Raw genomic sequence first — 22,480 nt, 5'->3', positions numbered from 1 at the left:
AGCGTTTGAAGGTCGATTGATGTTCCTCTTGCATCCAAAGACGTTTCTGAGTTGTTTGGAGAAAAGCCATTTTTTTGCCAAATTTGATCAAAAATGTAAGGCTTACCCCTTACAATTTTTCAATTTTGGCCGAAAAATGAAATTGCTTGTAACTTGCAGGAAAGATGCCTGGAGGTACCTAGAGCACATTCGAACTAGAATTTGGGAAAAAATAGGCATTTAAAAGAAATATTAAGTCGATAATTTGGGTCAAAATTAGTGAAAATCTTTACTTTTTTGTCTCAAAAGTCGGGGTTTTGACCCAAATCTCCCATATAATTAGCGTTTGAAGGTCGATTGATGTTCCTCTTGCATCCAAAGACGTTTCTGGGTTGTTTGGAGAAAAGCCATTTTTTTGCCAAATTTGATCAAAAATGTAAGGCTTACCCCTTACAATTTTTCAATTTTGGCCGAAAAATGAAATTGCTTGTAACTTGCAGGAAAGATGCCTGGAGGTACCTACTGCACATTCGAACTGGAATTTGGGACAAAATAGGCATTTAAAAGAAATATTAAGTCGATAATTTGGGTCAAAATTAGTGAAAAGCATTAATTTTTTTGTCTCATATGTCGGTGTTTTTGGCCAAAATCTTCCACATATTTAGCGTTTGAAGGTCGATTGATGTTCCTCTTGCATCTAAAGACATTTCTGAGTTGTTTGGAGAAAAGCCAATTTTTGGCCAAATTTGATCAAAAAAGTAAGGCTAACCCCTTGCAATTTTTTCAATTTTGGCCGAAAAATGAAATTGCTTGTAACTTGCAGGAAAGATGCCTGGAGGTACCTACTGCACATTCGAACTCGGATTTGGGACAAAATATGCATTTAAAAGACATATTGCGTCGATAATTAAGGTCAAAATTAGTGAAAATCATTAATTTTGTGTCACCAAAATCGGTGTTTTTGGCCCAAATCTTCCATATTAAAAGCGTTTGAATGTCGATTGATGCTCCTCTTGCATCCAAAGACATTTCTGAGTTGTTTGGAGAAAAGCCAATTTTTGGCCAAATTTGATCAAAAAAGTAAGGCTAACCCCTTGCAATTTTTTCAATTTTGGCCGAAAAATGAAATCGCTTGTAACTTGCAGGAAAGATGCCTGGAGGTAACTAGAGCACATTCGAACTCAAATTTGGGACAGAATAGGCATTTAAAAGAAATAATGCGTCGATAATTTGCGTCAAAATTAGTGAAAATCATTAATTTTTTGTCTCAAAAGTCGGTGTTTTTCGCCCAAATCTTCCATATATTTAGCGTTTGAAGGTCGATTGATGTTCCTCTTGCATCCAAAGACATTTTGGAGTTGTTTGGAGAAAAGCCAATTTTTGGCCAAATTTGATCCAAAAAGTAAGGCTAACCCCTTGCAAATTTTTCAATTTTGGTCGAAAAATGAAATTGCTTGTAACTTGCAGGAAAGATGCCTGGAGGTACCTAGAGCACATTCGAACTAGAATTTGGGACAGAATAGGCATTTAAAAGAAATATTGCGTCGATAATTTGGGTCAAAATTAGTGAAAATCTTTACTTTTTTGTCTCAAAAGTCGGGGTTTTTGACCCAAATCTCCCATATAATTAGCGTTTGAAGGTCGATTGATGTTCCTCTTGCATCCAAAGACGTTTCTGAGTTGTTTGGAGAAAAGCCATTTTTTTGCCAAATTTGATCAAAAATGTAAGGCTTACCCCTTACAATTTTTCAATTTTGGCCGAAAAATGAAATTGCTTGTAACTTGCAGGAAAGATGCCTGGAGGTACCTAGAGCACATTCGAACTAGAATTTGGGAAAAAATAGGCATTTAAAAGAAAATAATGCGTCGATAATTTGCGTCAAAATTAGTGAAAATCATTAATTTTTTGTCTCAAAAGTCGGTATTTTTCGCCCAAATCTTCCATATATTTAGCGTTTGAAGGTCGATTGATGTTCCTCTTGCATCCAAAGACATTTTGGAGTTGTTTGGAGAAAAGCCAATTTTTGGCCAAATTTGATCCAAAAAGTAAGGCTAACCCCTTGCAAATTTTTCAATTTTGGTCGAAAAATGAAATTGCTTGTAACTTGCAGGAAAGATGCCTGGAGGTACCTAGAGCACATTCGAACTCGAATTTGGGACAGAATAGGCATTTAAAAGAAATATTGCGTCGATAATTTGGGTCAAAATTAGTGAAAAGCATTAATTTTTTTGTCTCAAAAGTCGGTGTTTTGGGCCAAAATCTTCCATATATTTAGCGTTTGAAGGTCGATTGATGTTCCTCTTGCATCTAAAGACATTTCTGAGTTGTTTGGAGAAAAGCCAATTTTTTGCCAAATTTGATCAAAAATGTAAGGCTAACCCCCTGCAATGTTTTCAATTTTGGCCGAAAAATGAAATTGCTTGTAACTTGCAGGAAAGATGCCTGGAGGTACCTACTGCACATTCGAACTGGAATTTGGGACAAAATAGGCATTTAAAAGAAATATTAAGTCGATAATTTGGGTCAAAATTAGTGAAAATCTTTACTTTTTTGTCTCAAAAGTCGGGGTTTTTGACCCAAATCTCCCATATAATTAGCGTTTGAAGGTCGATTGATGTTCCTCTTGCATCCAAAGACGTTTCTGAGTTGTTTGGAGAAAAGCCATTTTTTTGCCAAATTTGATCAAAAATGTAAGGCTAACCCCTTACAATTTTTCAATTTTGGCCGAAAAATGAAATTGCTTGTAACTTGCAGGAAAGATGCCTGGAGGTACCTACTGCACATTCGAACTGGAATTTGGGACAAAATAGGCATTTAAAAGAAATATTAAGTCGATAATTTGGGTCAAAATTAGTGAAAAGCATTAATTTTTTTTGTCTCATATGTCGGTGTTTTGGGCCAAAATCTTCCACATATTTAGCGTTTGAAGGTCGATTGATGTTCCTCTTGCATCTAAAGACATTTCTGAGTTGTTTGGAGAAAAGCCAATTTTTGGCCATTTTTGTTGAAAATGTAAGGCTAACCTCTTGCAATTTTTTCAATTTTGGTCGAAAAATGAAATTGCTTGTAACTTGCAGGAAAGATGCCTGGAGGTACCTAGAGCACATTCGAACTCGAATTTGGGACAAAATGGGCATTTAAATGAAATATTGCGTGGATAATGTGCGTCAAAATTAGTGAAAATCATAAATTTTTTGTCTCAAAAGTCGGTGTTTTTGGCCCAAATCTTCCATATATTTAGTGTTTGAAGGTCGATTGATGTTCCTCTTGCATCCAAAGACATTTCTGAGTTGTTTGGAGAAAAGCCAATTTTTGGCCAAATTTAATCAAAAATGTAAGGCTAACCCCTTGCAATTTTTTTCAAGAGCATATTCGAACTAGGAATTTCGACAGAATATGCATTTAAAAGAAAGATTGCGTCGGTAATTTGGGTCAGAATCAATGAAAATCATTAATTTTTTTGTCTCAAAAGTCGGTGTTTTTTGCCCAAATCTTCCATATATTTAGCGTTTGAAGGTTGATTGATGTTTCTCCTGCATCCAAAGTCATTGCTGAGTTGTTTGGAGAAAGGCAATTTTTGGCCAAATTTGATCAAAAATGTAAGGCTAACCCCTTGCAATTTTTTCAACTTTGACCGAAAAATGAAATTGCTTGAAACGTGCAGGAAAGATGCCTGAAGGTACCTACAGCAAATTCGAACTAGAATTTTGGACAGAACAGGCATTGAAAAGAAAGATTGCGTCGATAATTTGGGTCAAAATTAGTGAAAATCATTAATTTTTGTCTCGTCCTGTTGTAAATCTTTTGTCTTAATTTAATTCCTAGCTCATGTTAAACTATTTTTATTTTTGTAACTCTGTCTTGTAATTTTGTTAACTTTCCTGTCAAAATGTAATTTGTAAGTTCTCTTTTGCCTCAGCAGAGGTCGTAGAGGGAAGTCAAATTCATTGTCATTTTCATTGTTTTGGACAAAAATACAATAAATTGATCATCGACCTATTAAAATATAAATGATGGCGACAGATGTTTGGCCGGTTGGTCCATGAGGCAACAAAGCTTTTTGATTGGAGTGATCGCAAGACAAAGTTTCATCCTCTTGAGACTAAATATAATTATGTCCCTTCATACATCGGTGGGGCAGATGTCAATGCCTGGTTCCACCCGTCTCAGTAGGGGTAAGAGGAGCATTTGTACAGCACAGATGAAGCATATTGCGCTACCCACGTAGAAGACTGTGGGATAACTACCTGCGCCCGCAGTCATGTCCAGAATCCAACCTGGTGGTAGAAAAAGAGAAAATTCTACTGGCAAATGATGCTCTTTCCCCCATGAAATATGCCAGGATGCCTGTGGTCAATAGCTTAAAAGTAAACAAAAATTTAAAGACAATTCCACCCATTCTACTGTCGATACTGAAAATATATTCTGAAAATTACTTAAGATGGCGTCCCGAGTGGTTTTCTCCAACTTTCACTCGAAAGGTAACACACTGAGTATAAAGTGTTTAAACGTCGGTGAAGGGCACAGCTTAATTTGATTGATATCACCCCGACGTAAAATTCCATCTTAAAAAATAGTTTATGCAGTACCCGCTGCTTTGTACATCGGATTCGAATCAGCCAACCGATCCTGTTAGCTCGGTGGTCGAGTGGTAAGACATCTGCACTAGAAAGCAGGCGGTCGTGGGTTCGAGTCCCACCGAATAGTTTTTTCCATCTTTCACTCGGGAGGTAAAACACTGAGTATACAGTGCTTAAACGTCAGTGAAGGGCAAAACCTAATTTGATTTATATCACCCCGACGCAAAATTCCATCTTAAAAAAAAAACCCAAGATGGCATCAGCAGTCCGATAGTATGTCATTAGATGAGAAATCACGATTTTCACGTTGGTATCAACTATCTGCCGTTTGTGATTTTGTTGGTGATTTATAGTTTGCAGTTCAGACAGTACCAATGCCAAACATCCCTCAACATAGGACTCTCCACAATTTCGTTGTATGGTAAATATGGTTGTCCATGAATCCAGAAATCTCGCCCGTTTGGAAAATTGTTTTGCCCTTCCCTGAATTGATTTCGTACGCAATGTGCGTATATACTGAAGGAAAATTACAACAGAATAGTTTGTACTTACCTGCAAAGACCGGCCCAATAAGAGACCCGACGCCAACCAAAATCTGGTAGAGTCCAAGGCCAATGGCTAAATTTCTCACGCCGACAAAATATCGGACTAAAACGACCACGATAGCGAAGCAGAAACCCGAAGCAAATCCATACAGAAACGAAGCTATCGCCAAAATGTAATAGCTCTCCAAGTTCATGAGCAGTAAGGACACGCCAGAAATTACCATGGAGATGGCGGTCACGTGCTCGACCGATATCTTCCAGCTCACCAGCAGTCCGTTGCCAAGACGACCGAGCAAGCTCCCGATGCCAACAATACTGAGCAAGATGGCGGCGCTGTAGGGCGCCACACCCACGCTCTGTGCGCGGGGAACGAGGTAGACAATAAATCCCATGTACGCAGTTACGTACTGTATTTCAATGAAGCACATCAGAGCGAAGCGATAGCTCTTTACAAAAAGATGAAACCCCAGAGAAACTGCTAATTTTTTTAGTAAGTTCACTACGGCATTGGGGTTCTTTGTGTCAGTTGTGAGTGAGACCTCAGCCGTCTGGTGGTTGAGAGTCGTCTCAAGTTCTAAATGCATTGGTTCGAGTTCGTGAACATCATCATCATGGCAAGAGTCTCCGTTACTAGCTTGGTCATCATTGGATGCCGGTCGACTCATGGAATTTCGCCAAGTCCGGTTCGCACGGAAAAGTGCACCAAACGCTACGCAGTTTGCCGCAATCGCAGAGACGATCAGAAACGCCCCTCGCCAACCGTATCTTTCCACCAGAAGTTGCAACAAAGGCGGAACCAACATGAGCCCGGTTCCATTCCCCGCGGAGGCCACCGCGTGGGCTGTCTTGTATTTCCTCTTGAAGTGCATCGCCACGGCTACTAAAGCTGAATTATAGCAAATCCCGTTGCCAACTCCTACAGGGATTGAGAAAGATATTATGAAGGAAAAAATATAATTACTATTTAAAAACTGTCATACGTCAGCAGTCAGAAAGTTGAGGTTTGGTTGTCGTGTGCATTCATGATTGCCCAGCTATCAAGACGTTTAATCTTAATGCACGCAGCACGTTTTGGCTAAATTGTGGAAATTGAAACTTTGCAAGTAGGTAGATGCTGCGATTGCGTTCCATTATTTTGATAGCACATACCGACTATTGAAATTGTGATGTACAGCTGGTATATATCAGTAACCCAGTAGCTACAGAGAAGACCAATGAACGTCAACATTCCTCCGACCATTTCTGAGACTCTGCAGCCGAAACGTTTGGTCAGAACCCCTCCAAGGAGACCTGCAAAGAAATAGAGTGGAAAGAGAAAAATAAAGAAGATGGTGAGAGAGAAAACACCAAATTAAACGGGGATGTGTGCGAAGTTCTGTGATTCCATTGGACATGGTGGGGTTCTGATTTTTTTTTTAAAGGACGACGACATTTAAAGTCAAGATGACAACATCCTGAGATTTTTAATCACACGAGACCCACATTCTTGTCGTCATCCCATGATGAATCAAAACCAGATATCGACATCCTTCTTTCTGGATGACGTCATTGCGCGTTAATTTATCTCAGGAAGTCGACCTCCTTCTTTCAAAATGCCGTATTTATTTCTCAGGATGTACACATATTGACTATAAAATATCGTCATTCTAAGGTATTCTTATTTGAATTATTTTCATTATTTATTTAGCCATTCTTACAACATTAAAAGAAAGGCACGGAACAACAAAAGTACAAGTACTGTGGTCAAACATAATCAAAAGACATACAAAAATATAAGAATGGCGAAGAATGATAAACAAAAATGAGAGAAAACAACACTGAATTTAGACGAAACAAACCCAAAAAACTATACGAAAGAGAAAAAACGGCTAGAGTTACATAAGGACATATTGATGAAAAATGCGATGAGTTAACAAAAAAATTATACAATGAAATTAAAAAGGTTAATACAAAGGAGAGACAAAGGAAATTAAAAAAATAATAACTAATAAAGTGAAAAATTAATAAATAATTACGGCTGGACCTTACCTAGTTAGATGGCACCTCCAGAACTCCGTAGTTAAGATTTCATATACGAGACAACATCTTGTAATATGTGTATCAGGAGTGTGTATAACTAGAACAGGATGAACATTTACCAGAGAAACTTCCCACGGAAGACAAGATGCTCTGAACGGCCGCCGTTTCTTTGTCGTTGATCTCGAAGTCGTCCTTCCAGCTCAGGTACAGGACGCCTCCGCACCGCATGAGACCTGTCTGGATTGCGAGGGACAGGTGAGCGGCGATGACCACCACGATACTCCAGCCGCCTTCCCGTGGAACATCGGGCTGAGCCTCCGCTGCATGTCTATTTCGCACGTTAGACGCTCTTGGCATATTGGATCGACTGTTTAGTACTAGTCGATCAACACAAAAAGGCCACGACATCGGATTACTATTATTGTTAACACGACTAGCATCTGGAAGTTATATCATTTTAGATGGACAGCAGTCCTCTGGGACCGACCGATCGACTTGTCATCCGAACGACCGTTCGACAGACCGACAGAATGACCGACCAACCGACCGACCTACCGACCGACCGACCGACTGAACGAACGACAGAGGGACGGACCGAGTTACTTTCGAGTCCAGTTCGTCCGGTCAAGTCTAGTCAAATTAGTCAATTCTCGCACTGAGTATTAAACAAAGCTTGAATTCTGCCACAAGTGAATTGAATGAAAAACAGATGTGAAAGACATGTACCATTGACGCTCCAAGTACGGACAATAACGAGCAAAGATTTCCCCAAAGATGCAGACGAGCACTGACTTCCCCAATTGCCACAGACTGCTTCTGCCACAGTTCCATTAATTGAAGGTATTTTTTTTGAATCGAAGGTTTTTTTTATTGTTCGTACCATTCTTGCAGTCCGAAGACTGAATTGCGATGGTTTACAATTTACAATTTAACAGAAATCATTTTAAAAAGACGGCATTTATACATATGTTCGACATTGAAATATTCTAAAAAGACCATTAGTACACTTACCGATAATGTCAAAGACCTATATGGTACGTAAATTATATAATTCCTCTCTGAACTGCTAGGATGCAAGATCATGTGTTTGAACTTGACAGCAAACAGCTGGTGAGCATAGGCCTTAAGATTATGGTTAACAGTGTAAGTTTTGTACAATATATTCTGCGTTTGGGCACGCACTGTTTTCTCATCAGTGGTCGATCTGTGTCTCATACCAACCTTCGACTGCTAAGTCGAGCTTTGCTCAGTAGATATAATAATGACATGATAAGCGTGGGTACAAGTGAGTACTCGGGGGAGTAGTTGACAATGCATATAGATAATCTGTTGTTCGGGTGCAAACCCTATACATGCACAGGGAGCCGAAAACGGCACCGTAGACGAAAATTATAATTTTTTTCAGTGTGTCAGGAAGCTTGTGTTTACATTTGATAATTTTATTTTTTCATTACGGGTTTGAGTGGTATAGAGCGTGAAAGTTGACCCCGAAAACATACGTGAGCTAACGAGAAACCAAACTTCCGGGCACCTTCAATATGAGCTTCAACGTGTGAAGGGAGTAGTTTTCTTGAAAAAGTTTAGTGACGCTGTTTCCTTTTTACTGAAAGGCAGATAAAAACTTTCAAAAGCAAGCACGTTTTTTGTTATTTCGGCTTACAATATGGTCAAAACAGTTAATAAAGTAATGATTTTGATAATACATGTACAAATATTTATTACAAAACTGTTATTCCTACATCTTACATACGACCCAAAGTGTCACTAAAAACGTTCAGATTAATCGGGAAAAATAACTTTCTGGCCTGCCAGTATAAACATTATACATTTTTGATAAAAGAAATAAAACAATTTCAATGATTAGCGATCTTCAACAACTGTATTGATGGTAATTTATGCCGCTTGATATTTATTCTTTTCTCTTTTTTTTGAATAAATTACAGTTCGGTTTTTTTTGCACATCAATAATGTGGTCATTGTGTGGCGTTGGAAACAAAAGTATAATTCCACAAATATTACGGTCCCCTGATCGTCAGGCCATGAAATCTGCTTTTATCCAGTTGATCAAGTTCAACTTAGCCGTAAACTTTGCCTGTCCTTTCATACATCGGTAGGGCTGATTTCGATGCCTGGTTCTATCCGTCTCAGTAGGGGTAAGAGGAGCATTTGTACGGCACAGATGAAGCATATTGCGCTCTCCACGTAGTAGACAGTCTGATAGCTATCATCGGTTAGGTCAAGGATCCACCCTGCGTACGTGAGGTTTAAAAAACAAAAACATGAAGAAAAAAAAGAATCCTTTTTTTTCAGCGCCACTACGTTGATAAAGGGCGACACAACACGAATGACACAAGGCCAAACATAAGACACTGATAGAGAAACAACTTTAATCAGATACATGTAGAAATACACAAGGAGAAAACAAAATGGCTGCTCCGATGGGATAAAAGTAACAGGGCGCTATAAACAATTGGCGAAGGAGCCTTGAAACAAACTTACCCGCTACAACAGGGCCAGTTACAGCTCCAATGCCCAGGAAGATCTGGCTGAATCCAACTCCAACAGCTAATTTCCTCACGCCGACACACTGCCGAATTAAAACGAACCCGATGGCGAAATAGACACCCGACACGAATCCATATAGAAACGAAGCTATTGCGAAAAGAGAAAACCTTTCAGAGATCATGATCAGTAAGGACACCCCAGCAATTACCATGGTGATGGCGGACACGTGCTCGGCCGATATCTTCCAACTCACCAACAATCCGCTTCCAAGACGACCGAGCAAGTTCCCGATGCCAAAAATACTGAGCAAGATGACGGCGCTGGAGGGCGCCACACCCACGCTCTGTGCGCGGGGAACGAGGTAGAGCACGAATCCAATGTACGTGATGTTAAACTGCAGCTGAATGGCGCACAGCAGAACGAAGCGGTAGCTTTTCACAAACAGATGGAACCCAAAACGGACTGCTAATCTCTTGAGTAATCTAAGAATGGGATTTGCATTCTTTGTGTCCAATACGAGTGAGACATTACCCATGTTGCTGTTGGGTGTTTCCCCATGTTCTGCAGCTTGGCCTAAGCCACCACTATGACCAGAGTTGTCGTCGCTATTCTGCTCACCCTTAGCCAGGTTTTGCTGACTTGAATGAGGACCCCCCTTGGACTTCTGTTTGGTTCCGTTTGGGCGGAAGAGTGCGCTAAATGTGACAATGTTTGCCGCAACTGCAGAGGCGATCACAAACGTCCCTCGCCAACCAAAGCTTTGCAAAACCATTTGGAACAACGGCGGAGCCGCCATGATGCCCGTTCCTTCGCCAGAGATGGCTACCGCGTGGGCTAGCTTGTATTTTCTTTTGAAGTACATCGCGACGACAACCACAACCGGATTCGAAGCTATCCCTATCCCTATTCCTAGGATATAAAAAAAATTAACATCACACACAAATCCAAATCTGCAAGCAATTATAATTAAGAAAACAAAGGTTTCATAAAGATTTATGTATTAAAGCATTGACAAAGGGTTTACTGAGGCCTTAATCATGAAATCATTGCCTCCTGTAACTCCGCTTCAATGCACGAATTTGTTCGTCCCCACCGACCTCTGTTTTCTCTGAGCTCTTGTATGGCTTTACGGTCGAAGATAGACACACAAAGGGAGAATAAAGATCCTTTCAGTCCTCGAACGTTGGGTCTTTTGTTAAAAGCGGTCCTCAATCGTACGGTTATGCGCTTAGTCTATGGGAGAGTGTTATAATACAGAGACAAAGGGAAACACAAAGCATTGTCCTCGAGCGTTTAGAAATTCACGACTAAACATGTATACGAAAGTTCAAATCGTGGACCTTGAACAATAGAGGAAAATAGGGTCCACGATTGACAAAATGTCCACGATTGAGATTTGTGTACAAAACCAATGAGAGCTGTTGCTAAAAAGTACAAACAAAAGAAGGACAATAGGGGGTCCACGATTAAATGTGTTGATACACAGGACAAAATGAGAAGTTACAGTGATGCTTCTGTTGACACAGGACAAAATGAAGAGTTATAATGCTAATTGTGTGTGTGAGTTTGTTTCTGCATTCATAGGGGACGTTGAACAAAAGGGGATAATAGGGTTCCCAATTCCCGAGAGGTCCCCAATTGGATTCGTGTACAAAACATATGGGAGGTCTTCCTAAATTGTATTTTGTATGTGAACTAAGCTGTATGAGCGAAATGACGAACTCGGATTGTTTACTTTCAAATAAGTTAAATGAAAGCACACTACCGATTATCGAAGCTGTGATGTAGAGTTGGTATATATCAGTCACCCAGTAGGTACAGAGATGACCAAGAAACGTCAAAACTCCTCCGACGATTCCTGTGACTCTGCAGCCAAAACGTTCCGTCAAAATCCCGCCAAGGAGACCTTCGAAGGTTTTGTAAGAGAAGAAAAAAAATGAAAAGATTCAAGTAGAGCAGAATAAAGACTATGTGGGTACATAGACACCATGACTAAACTGCGCATGTCTACGTCCACAAAATCTAAATGTCAAAGGGTAAAATAGAGCGACAAAACTGTACAAGAGACAAAATCTCATAACACCGATGCGTGTAGAATCTCAAATAATCCTATCATCGGTTAAAATAGGCGAAGCTACATATCAAAGGTATTAAAATGACGTATAGAATATAACATGTTTGATTTAGGTTGGGGTTAGGGTAAGAACTCGCGACCGGGGAACATATAGGGACAGCGGAACAGGGACTGGGGAACATAGGGACCGGGGAACATAGGGACTGTGGAACATAGGGACCGGGGAACATCGGGACCGGGGAATATCGGGACCGGGGAACATAGGGACTGGGGAACATCGGGACCGGGGAACATCGGGACCGGGGAACATAGGGACTGCGAAACATAGGGACTGGGGAACATAGGGACTGGGGAACATCGGGACCGGGGAACATCGGGACCGGGGAACATAGGGACTGGGGAACATAGGGACTGGGGAACATCGGGACCGGGGAACATAGGGACCGGGGAACATAGGGACTGGGGAACATAGGGACTGGGGAACATAGGGACTGGGGAACATAGGGACTGGGGAACATCGGGACCGGGGAACATAGGGACCGGGGAACATAGGGACTGGGAAACATTGGGACTGGGGAACATAGGGACTGGGGAACATAGGGACCAGGGAACATAGGGATCGGGGAACATAGGGACCGGGGAACATAGGGACTGGGGAACATAAAGACTGAGGAACATAGGGACTAGGGAACATAGGGACTGGGGAACATAGGGAGCAGGGAACATAGGGAGCAGGGAACATAGGGACCGGTAACATAGGGACTGGGGAATATAGGGACTGGGGAATATGGGGACCGGGGAACACCGGGGAACATAGGGGCCGGGGAACATAGGGACCGGGGAACATAGGGACTGGGGAACATATAGGGACCGGGGAAAATAAGGACTAGGGAACATAGAGACCGGGGAACATAAGGACTAGGGAACATAGAGACTGGGGAACATAGGGACTGGGGAACATATAGGACCGGGGAACATAGGGACTGGGGAACATAAAGACTGGGGAACATAGGGACAGGGGAACATAGGGACAGGGGAACATATAGGGACCGGGGAGCATAGGGACTGGGGAACATAGAGACCGGGGAACATAGGGACTGGGGAACACAGGGACCAGGGAACATAGGGACTGGGGAACATGGGTACGTACCCATTGAATACGTCATTAGGAATTTGGATGCCCATGGATTTCAATTAAGCTACCGGCTGTCTTTACCAGATAAATATGCAGACCTAGTACATGGTGAGGAATTACCATACCGGAGAAACACGACACGGAAGAAAAGACGCTCTGAACGGCCGCCGTCTCTCTGTCGTTGGTGCTGAAATCTTCCTTCCAGCTAAGGTACAAGACGCCTGGGCTCCGTAGAAGACCATTCTGGATTGCGAAGGACAGGTGAGCGGCGATGACCACCACTATACCCCAACCGCCTTCCCGTGGGTCATCGGGTTGAGTCTCCGCTCCACGCCTGGTCCGCAAGGTGGAAGACATTGCTATATTCTACAAGCCGTCTGGACTGGAGGAGATTAAAGTGTCAGTGTTATTGATATGAAGTCTTTACGTTGAAACACGCAGTGGCACTGAAGCATGTGTTCCAGCGGCTTTCACCCGAAAGCAGTAACCTCGGCCATGACAATGGTGGCAAAGTTATATGCTTGCCAGGTTTTATTTCATTCGATCTTTCAATATGGGCAATTGTTCACATTTTTCCCCTGAAGGTTTTTCTTTTCATTGAAAAGTTTCATTGACGTTGCAAGCATTCTGTACTCAACCTTTTTAAGCAAAGGAAAATTGAAACCAGTCATGCTCCAATGCTCCATGCTCCAAACTATTCATGCTTTAAAATTACCCTCTGCAAGTTTTTTTTCCTCATAAAAACTCTGTAGACCAATAAATCATTGCCTGTAGCCCCAAACTCTACCGATCATAAACATAAAGATATATTTGATCTTTTACTCTTTTATATTTGCCTTTCCCTGTAACAAACAAATAACACTGCAAATATATCGAGAGCCACATCGTTTGTTGAGTTAGCCTATCATATTTTTATGAACAGAAACTCATCCGCTTCCAATGGAACAATTTGTTTTGACTTAAAAAAAACAAAAGCATAAAACCTTTTATACGTTTCAGTATACTACCAGTATATTTCATCACAGTGCATCCCGAATCCAACATTTTCCGGGGCCTTTAAAAAAGGCCCTAGGGCCCCACGCCGTAAGGGCTCGCGAAAATAAAACAAAACATACACGACGGAATTTACTAAATGTAAGAAAGCCAATAATATTTACATGCGATGTCATTCGTAATGATACAATTCTTTTTCCAGAATTAAATGGAACCAAAAATGGAGATATACTTACGAATACAGGGTTCTCCAACAGTATATTCTAAACAAAATAATGAAATAAATTGTCTTTATAATCTCAAAAACTTTTGCTTAAAAAGTCAAATGAAAGTGGCCAGGAATTGCCTCAGATTGCACCACAGAGCATCCTTATTCCAAATTGAGCCACGACGTAAAAGGGCTTTGCGCTCCGCTTTCTTAGCAATTTTGTCCGTCCTTTAGAAATTCCAGCACCCCCTGGCAAAGTTTATTCCAGCGGCAGTGGCAGCTAGTAACTAAAAAGCATACACTGTTTGGCTACAATGTTTTGTAAAACGGTCACACATAAAAAATACTTTTTTGTTGTTGTTTTTAATTGTAGGAAGCGTTAAACGGTTAGGCCAAAAAAAAAAGTCTCCGGTTTCTGGTATGGAGCTTGCCCAAAAAGTGGTGCGGCGACGCGGCTTTTTTTTTTTTTTTACCTGACTTTTTTGCTTCAAATGTCGGCTGATGACTGCAAATGGTGCCCGACTAAACTTAGTGCAAAATGTACGGGAGTCCAGAGAGTCCACATAAAGCTTATTCTCGATCATACCCCCATCTAAAAACACGTTTAAACTGTGCTGCAGCAGAATTCCAGTCAAACCAGTGAGTTTGGCGGTTTTGAGACATCATTTTTTATTGAAAAAAATCTTTTTCATTTTGCCGACGCGCATGGCTACGTCGACGCGCGCGCATACCAGAAACCGGAGACTTTTTTTTTGGCCTTAGTTGCTTTAATTTTAGAGTGTTGTTTTACAAAATCATGACAATGACAAAACGGTCAATAGTCTAGCCGACCACTTTTTGATTTAGGTTCGGCAATTAAGCAATTCACCTAGGAATGTTAACTTCGGCGTCCTTGGGATCGAGTCATTGCCTGTGTCCTCCTTACATTTCGTTCTCACGACCAGTGGCGTCGCCAAGGGGGGGCCAGGGGGGGGGGGGGGCACGTGCCCCCCTGGAAAACCTAGTGCCCCCCGAGTGCCCCCCCCCCCCATCAAATGCTGGTGCCCCCCTATCCTCTGCAAAATTCTGCGCGTTGTTAAAATCATTACCTCAAAAATAGCAATTTCTGGAGATATCTTCAGATCGAATTTAGCATCAAATATGGCACCATTTTGCATCTAGCCCATCCTCCGTATGCGAAAATTTTCCAAAGGGGAGGGGGGGGTGCCCCCTGCCCTTAGACCCCTCCCCCAGGACGGCGATCCGTATCCACCTAAGTGCCCCCCCCCCCCCATCAAATGCTGGTGGCCCCCTATCCTCTGCAAAATTCTGCACGTTGTTAAAATCATTACCTCAAAAATAGCAATTTCTGGAGATATCTTCAGATCGAATTTAGCATCAAATGTGGCACCATTTTGCATCTAGCCCATCCTCCGTATGCGAAAATTTTCCAAAGGGGAGGGGGGCACCCCCTCCCCTTAGACCCCTTCCCCCTTGGACGGCGATCCGTATCCATCTAAGTGCCCCCCCCCCCCCCATCAAATGCTGGTGCCCCCCTGTGCCCCCCAGACTGAAAAGTCTGGTGACGCCACTGCTCACGACAGAATTTGCGAATTGGCTATTGAAGAGTCGCGTTGACTTGAACTCCGATTTCCTTCAAAATATCTGCAACTTCTTCAAGTTCAAACGTCTTACCATCCTGTATCCATTGTGAAAAGTATCGTACTCCCTTGAAGTTTCCCAGCCCCATTTTTGCTTGCAACTCTTTAAGCCCCACCAACTGAATCGCATGCGAAGGGGGTCAGCCGGTCCGCACCAGGAATCATCACACCACGCATTAATTATGCCGAGCCAACACTTCTTCGTGTAAAGCATGGTCCCCCTCCATCCCCTTGCCCACCGCCACAAAATGCACCACGGACTGTTAACTATGACACTGAAATAAAAAAAACAACTGTATTCAATACTAACCGTTTTGCTGTTTTCAAAGTTATTTGTGTAAAACTGTAAAACAAAAATCATTGATCGTTATGCTATAATGAATTTTACTAAACTTATAAAACGGAGAAACCGTATTTATCTTAATACCGCTTGTCGTTTTATCAAACTGTAAAACGACAAAACGGTCGATGGTTCGTTTACTGTTTTTGTTTTGGAGGAAATCTAAAACGGTAAAACGAAATAACGGTATGTCCCGGGATTTGTAACCCTGCGCAGCGTTTACAAGAAATGTGTATTCGAAGGAGCCACCTGCGTACACTTTGTACGTAGGTACTTCCCCCACAACCTCGTCCCCAGCGTGTCAAGCAGTACGCGCCCACCACTACCTGCTCTCTCACCCTGGTATTGGATCATTTGCATGTGCAAGATTCTTGAACACGTATGCAAATGAGGAACAGTCTGGTGCCTGGATATGCGTTACACATTTCCTATCCAGGGTTAACTATTGGAAACGCGGTTGGAAATAAAGTAAGCACTGGGGACGAGGTTGCTTCCCCCACTACGCGAGACCCTATCCATGTCCAAACAACACAAAAACATGTGCCAGACCCTCTGCAGGCAGTTGCCAGACAGGGGACTTAAAAGATAAATGAGTAATGTCTGCGGTTTCTGGCTATGAGGGGAGATGAGTCGGGTCACAGGTGACGAGTGACAGATATGCTTCAAGGTTGACTTGGCAGGAGGCTTGGCGGAAATAATTTTGTTACAACTCGGGTGAAGCCCGGGCTGCAAAGTTCATTGAACCAGCTGATTTGGCAAGGGTTGAATGAGGATTAGATGGAAGGTGAACGTCATTGGCCCTAATTTTTTTTTTCTTCAAAAAATTCGGTCACCTCCGTACAAAATGTACGGAGGTCACTCTGCGCAGATTAAAATATATAATAAACTACATGTGCATGAGCAAATTCCACATTGTGCCCAATTAAATTTGGGACTGTCAAATTTATAGTTGGGACTGTAGCTATACCGCTGGGGCGTAACATCTTCAATAAATAAACTGCATGCGACGGTCACACACTGTTTAACTCAAGGAACATGGTCCCCGCAACATTTCCGGTCATAATATTACCCAGAATTATACGAGGAAAGATTAGCACCTTCGCTTCTGACGTGCACCTTTCATGACGAGTCACAGACAGCTTCAACCACAGTGTATAGAAAATATGTTTAGTGCTTACCAATGTGTCTCAGACACTCCACTGCAATGATCATTCACTATCGATACGCCGATGTGATAATTCCCTACCAGTAGGCCTTCGTACCAACATTCAATATTGAAATTGGAACAGTTGTAGAAAGGTCAGGTACTCCATTTTGTTTTAATCCGTGACGTGACCTACATGACCTTGCAATCACATGAAATGCAAACAATGCCAAATTTCAGCTCGTTTATGTTCAAAGTCCTTGACACTACAGATCCACTGAGTGATGATCAAGCGCCAGCTAAATGCATGCAGAGTCCAGGCGCAGATCCAGGGGGAGGGGGATTGGGGGTCGGCGAGTTACTGCTCTCGCTGGAGGGCGCCACACCCACTTCTCAACTCATTAAGGGTTCAAAGTCCAGTTAGTGATGAACAAGCGCCAGCAAGTAGCTGAGGCCATTATTATGCATCACGCACAACCAAAATTCTCCGAAGGTCACTAGTTTTTTTTTATTTGCATAATAAAAATGGCGCCCTCTACTGATCAGGATTGGAAAACCGTGTACATTTTCAGTGAGAATAGACTGCTTATTGCTGTTGCTTGCTAATGAGAGACTCTACAGTGATACGATTCGAATAAGGGGAATTTAGGATGACTGTTAATGCCCCAAAACGACAGTTAAGCTGTTTAAATAAGTAATATCAAATTTCACTTGCAACTGAAATTCAGTCACCTTTCACCAAGCCTCAGTTCAAATGTTCCCTCCTTTTGTTCTTATTTTCATTTAGTTTATTGCCCTTATTTTGAACTTCCAATATAAACAGCCAATCGCAAAAAAAAAAAACATCGTAAAAGAAATACAAATTTAATAGTAATATTAAAAAGGGCAATTTATGTTAAACCCGCTAATCAGGGTCTCGTGATTTTGTCCTCTTTCCAAAATTCAAATTGTTCCGTCAGATATCGTTGGGGCTGATGTCGATGCCTGGTTCCACCCGTCTCAGTAGGGGTAGGAGGAGCATTTGTACAGCACAGATGAAGCACACTGCACTACCCACGTAGAAAACTGTCTGATAGCTATCACCGGTTAGGTCCAGAATCCATCCTACGAAGGTTAAAATAAAGATCATTATTTATACTTGTAAGGGTCGGGCAAAATCCCACATTTTCAGACAGCTTGAACTCAAGAACTCAAACTCACCCGCTAAAAGGGGCCCACTTATTGCTCCTATGCCCAAGAAGATCTGGCTGAATCCAAGTCCAACTGCTAATTTTCTTACCCCGACAAACTGCCGGGTTAAAACGATCATGATGGCGAAAAAGAACCCCGACACGAATCCAAATAGAAACGAAGCTATCGCAAAAACGTAATAGCTTTCCAATTTCAGGAGCAGTAAGGACACGCCCGCAATGGCCATGGAGATGGCGGTCACGTGCTCAGCCGATATCCTCCAGCTCACCAGCAATCCGCTTCCAAGACGACCGAGCAAGTTCCCGATGCCAAAAATACTGAGCAAGATGACGGCGCTAGAGGGCGCCACACCCACGCTCTGTGCGCGGGGAACGAGGTAGAGCACGAATCCCAGGAACGGGATGTCGAACTCCAGGTAAACGGCGCACAGCAGAACGAAGCGGTAGCTTTTCACAAACAGATGGAACCCCAGCGAAACTAATAATCGTTTGAGTAGTTTTAAAATGGGATTCGAGTTCTTGGTGTCAAATGTGAGCGAGACATAACCAGTTTTGCTGTTGGCAGTTGTCCCATGTTCCGTAGGTAGGCCTATCTGTTCAAGTTCGAGTACATCGTCACTACGGCGAGAGTTTTCGTCGTTAATGTGTTCATCATTGGACATGTTTGCTGTCTCCAAACCGTTTTTGGCCGCCAGGTTTTGTTGATTCGAATTGAGATTGTCTTTGGATTTCTGTGTTGCTCCGTTGGGGCGAAATAGTGCGCAAAATGCAACACTGTTTGCTGCAACTGCAGAGGCAATCAGAAGCGTTCCTCTCCATCCAAAGCTTTCCAAAAGAATTTGGAGAAGAGGCGGAGCCGCCATGATGCCCGTTCCTTCGCCTGAGATGGCTAATGCATGGGCTATTTTGTATTTCCTTTTGAAGTACATCGCAACGACAACCACAGCTGAATTAGAAGAAATCCCTGTTCCTGCTCCTATATGAAAATGAAAAAAAAGGGAAAAGAAATAACAACAACACAAATATAAATTTGCAAAATGAGAAAACAAAACACTTTCACGAAGATCGTGATTTCATGTAACAATGCATTCACAAAAAGTTTGCTCAAATTAATTAAGTGGCACACGCATTAACGCACGCATTCGTCTGTCCCCAACGCCCAGTACAAGAGTGTGAGATCTCTCATTTAATCAGCACTCATCTGATATATTTTTGAAATCTTGATGGCGATTTATGTCTGTTTTCTTTTCAAACTTTTTGTTCATTCATGGAGGTGGGAAAAAGTCCATGTTTCGCGTTGTATTTAACAGGTATTTGTCAGTTTAACTGTAAATGACTAATGGTGGACAGCTGAATCGTGTGATCTTTTTTCTTTATTAAAATAGACATAACTTGGAAATATACTTTATCCCTTTGCTATTTAATATTAATTCCAATTCGGTATTTTTCTAAGAAATCAGAGGTCGCGCTTCCATATTCAAATGAGGCAAAGGAAATTGAATTACCGATTATGAAAAAAGTGAAGTACAGTTGATAAAAATCAGTCACCCAGTAGCTACTGAGCAAACCTAGCGTCATCAAAATTCCCCCGGCCATTCCTGAAATTCTGCAGCCGAAACGTTCCGTCAGAATCCCTCCGAGGAAAACTGAAAGAGTTTTAAAAGAGCACCAAAAAAATTAATTAATAAATATGCACTAATAATAGTAATACTTATCATTATTAGGGGGGAAATGTGACAGCGCCAAAAAAAAAAAAAGAATCGATCAAAAGAAAAAATCAGAAAAATGCCATGAAGTTGTCAAAGGAAGGGTGTGGTTTGGAATTAGAACTACGTCAGAACATGCATGGCCACTATGACTGAACTGCCCATGTCGACACAGAAAAATAAAAGAGCAAGAGAAAAATATTTAATTTGAATTTATTGAATTGAAAATAGAGCGATGCAATTGCACAAGAGATAGCATTTCATGACACCAATGGGGGTAGGAGCTAACATGATCGAGTTCATCGATAAATATACATATAGCATACAAACACCTTTAATTGATGAAATAGCTCTTTCAGAATTTTGATGCATATACATGTACATTTAAAATATGGTATCTTTAGCATAAGTATTTATGTTAGTGGGGCAGATAGGGGAAATATTTAGGCGAATTGTGCCTTTGCTGGTACAATCATGGCATTAGGCACACAGTCAGAGTATGTGTTACGAAAGATATTTGGCTATAGGACCGTGGTAGATTTGTCCTTTGAATTAAGAATAACAAGCAATTTTCAAAATTGTATAAAATGGCTGCCATTGCTTGTTATTCTACCTGCATTTTTTAACAGGACAAATCTGCGATAGCCCGATAGCTAAATATCTTTCTTGTGACATACTCTGACTCTGTGCCAAATGCATGATTGTATTATCAAAGGCACATTCCCATTACCTATCTGCCGTACTCTCCAGGCCTACAACAGAGTAAGGAATACTGTACCACTGAAACAGGACACGGAAGAAAAGACGCTCTGAACGGCCGCCGTCTCTCTGTCGTTGGTGCCAAAATCGTCCTGCCAGCTAAGATACAAGACGCCTGGGCTCCGCATCATGCCCAACTGGATTGCGAAGGACAGGTGAGCGGCGATGACCACCACTATACCCCAGCCGCCTTCCCGTGGCTCATCGGGCTCAGCCTCCGCTGCACGCCTGGTCCGCAAAGTGGACGTCTTTGCCATATTCCCAGTTTAGGCCGTTGGCGGTTGAGGAAACGTTTACTAAAATTCGTTTGCAGAATTCAAAAAGATCTAATATGCAGTGCTTGCTTTGAAACAGTGCAGTGGATCTGAATCATCGGCAGCAATATATATATTTCGAATTCAGCATACGCCTCTTTCTAAGCGAGTTTAACTATGAGCAGAATCCACGCCGTAAAATTGAAGGCTCTTGCAATCAATATCTTTTTATTAGTACTTTGTTAAGCACAGGCTCCTCCGAATACGACCTTTAGTATTTACAAAACTTTGAACTTTGAACTGTTATGCAGCGGGAACAACGCTCGCCAAACATCTCTATTTGCCCCAGTCGCTTGAGACTGAAGTTTTGTTTATTTGCAGACATTTTGGTCGTTCTCGCCACACTATCCAAGGGGGCTGGTAAAATTTAATTTCTTTTGAGCTCTGATTTGATCAACCTAGTTCCCAGCGTGTCGGGCGCCTGGGCTCTGCATAAGACCCAAGAAAATGAAAACCCAGCGAGACTGCTAATCTCCTGAGTAATACCAGAACGGAATTCTTGGTGTCCAATGTGAGCGAGATATAAACCCGTGTTGCTGTTGGGAGTTTTCTGGGCTTCTGCGGGTGGGCCAATTGTTTCAAGATGTCCGTCACTACGGCGAGAGTTGTCGTCGCTATTTTGGCCATCATCTGACATTTCTCCTTTTTGCCGGTTTTTGGAGTACAGATAAGGTGTAGTTCGAATCGATCAATGGCATGGCGTACATTTTATATGGTTATATATTTATTTATTGAAACCGATACTGTGTTTAATTCAACATTAAAAACATTTACAATTGTTTCTACATTTGTGTTATTACTGGAGTAAAATATGTTGGTGTCGTCAGCAAAAAAGTATAAAAGAAAGGCAGCGGCGTAGCCAGGGTTCTCATCGGGAGGGGGGCTGGACCATCTTCCCATGGGGGACCTGTTCACAACCCGGTTCATGGTAATAACTACCGCTACTTGCTTACCGACGTTAAAATACACAGCCACTCGCGAAAAGACAGGGGGTTTTGGTGAAAAAAATACTATTATGTCTTACCTGGATCATCGGAGAATATAGACAGATAAATGAAGAAACTTGTGAAACAGAATCCGGGTCCAAATAATTTATTGACTAAACTAAACTCACATTTCGAATAATTAAGTATATGGATGACGAAGTAACAAGATGGGCGCTGTCGTCGGCTTCCTCAGACCAACTGCGCCGAGCATGGCAACGTTGCCCGTATATAAAGGCATTATTACGTAAGATAGAGGTTAATCCACCAAAAGATTAAGTAAGCTCGCAGAGCTTTCAGCTGAGTTTGGGAAATTCTATAAATGCTTCACAACAATACGCACAAAATCGCGGAAAAAGGGACAT

General features: G+C 41.9%; 2 protein-coding genes across 2 annotated transcripts; both read right to left on the bottom strand.

Moving 5' to 3' along the window:
• Positions 1–3,889: 3,889 nt before the first annotated feature.
• On the bottom strand, positions 3,890–22,330 carry LOC119740084. Its single transcript, XM_038215287.1, has 10 exons — positions 22,157–22,330; positions 12,964–13,220; positions 11,395–11,535; positions 9,624–10,538; positions 9,231–9,373; positions 8,005–8,023; positions 7,244–7,501; positions 6,255–6,395; positions 5,113–6,021; positions 3,890–4,257 (listed from the first exon to the last, which is right to left on the bottom strand). Exons 2-10 carry the CDS (start codon positions 13,193–13,195, stop codon positions 4,103–4,105), a joined length of 2,913 nt encoding a protein of 970 aa, XP_038071215.1. The 5' UTR covers positions 13,196–13,220; positions 22,157–22,330; the 3' UTR covers positions 3,890–4,102.
• On the bottom strand, positions 18,119–21,075 carry LOC119740083 (monocarboxylate transporter 12-like). The gene is made up of 4 exons (XM_038215286.1): positions 20,838–21,075; positions 19,922–19,999; positions 18,364–19,329; positions 18,119–18,267 (listed from the first exon to the last, which is right to left on the bottom strand). Exons 1-4 carry the CDS (start codon positions 21,073–21,075, stop codon positions 18,119–18,121), a joined length of 1,431 nt encoding a protein of 476 aa, XP_038071214.1.
• Positions 22,331–22,480: the final 150 nt, after the last annotated feature.

The sequence above is a fragment of the Patiria miniata genome, unplaced genomic scaffold, assembly GCF_015706575.1.
Source record: "Patiria miniata isolate m_02_andy unplaced genomic scaffold, ASM1570657v1 HiC_scaffold_4, whole genome shotgun sequence".
Classification (NCBI taxonomy): domain Eukaryota; kingdom Metazoa; phylum Echinodermata; class Asteroidea; order Valvatida; family Asterinidae; genus Patiria; species Patiria miniata.
This window is presented reverse-complemented; position numbering and strand designations above follow the sequence as displayed.

Bases quoted from the DNA above. Each gene is read 5' to 3' on its own strand.
- LOC119740084 (XM_038215287.1), bottom strand. From the start codon at position 13,195: ATGTCTTCCACCTTGCGGACCAGGCGTGGAGCGGAGACTCAACCCGAT. The intron at 10,539-11,394 runs GTAGTGTGCTTT...TTTATATCCTAG, and splicing joins CATCACAGCTTCGATAATCG to GAATAGGGATAGGGATAGCT. The intron at 6,396-7,243 runs GTAAATGTTCAT...ATTTCTTTGCAG, and splicing joins TTCCGTGGGAAGTTTCTCTG to GTCTCCTTGGAGGGGTTCTG.
- LOC119740083 (XM_038215286.1), bottom strand. From the start codon at position 21,075: ATGGCAAAGACGTCCACTTTGCGGACCAGGCGTGCAGCGGAGGCTGAG. The intron at 19,330-19,921 runs GTTTGCTCAGTA...ATTTTCATATAG, and splicing joins GGGAATTTTGATGACGCTAG to GAGCAGGAACAGGGATTTCT. The intron at 18,268-18,363 runs GTGAGTTTGAGT...TAACCTTCGTAG, and splicing joins AAGTGGGCCCCTTTTAGCGG to GATGGATTCTGGACCTAACC.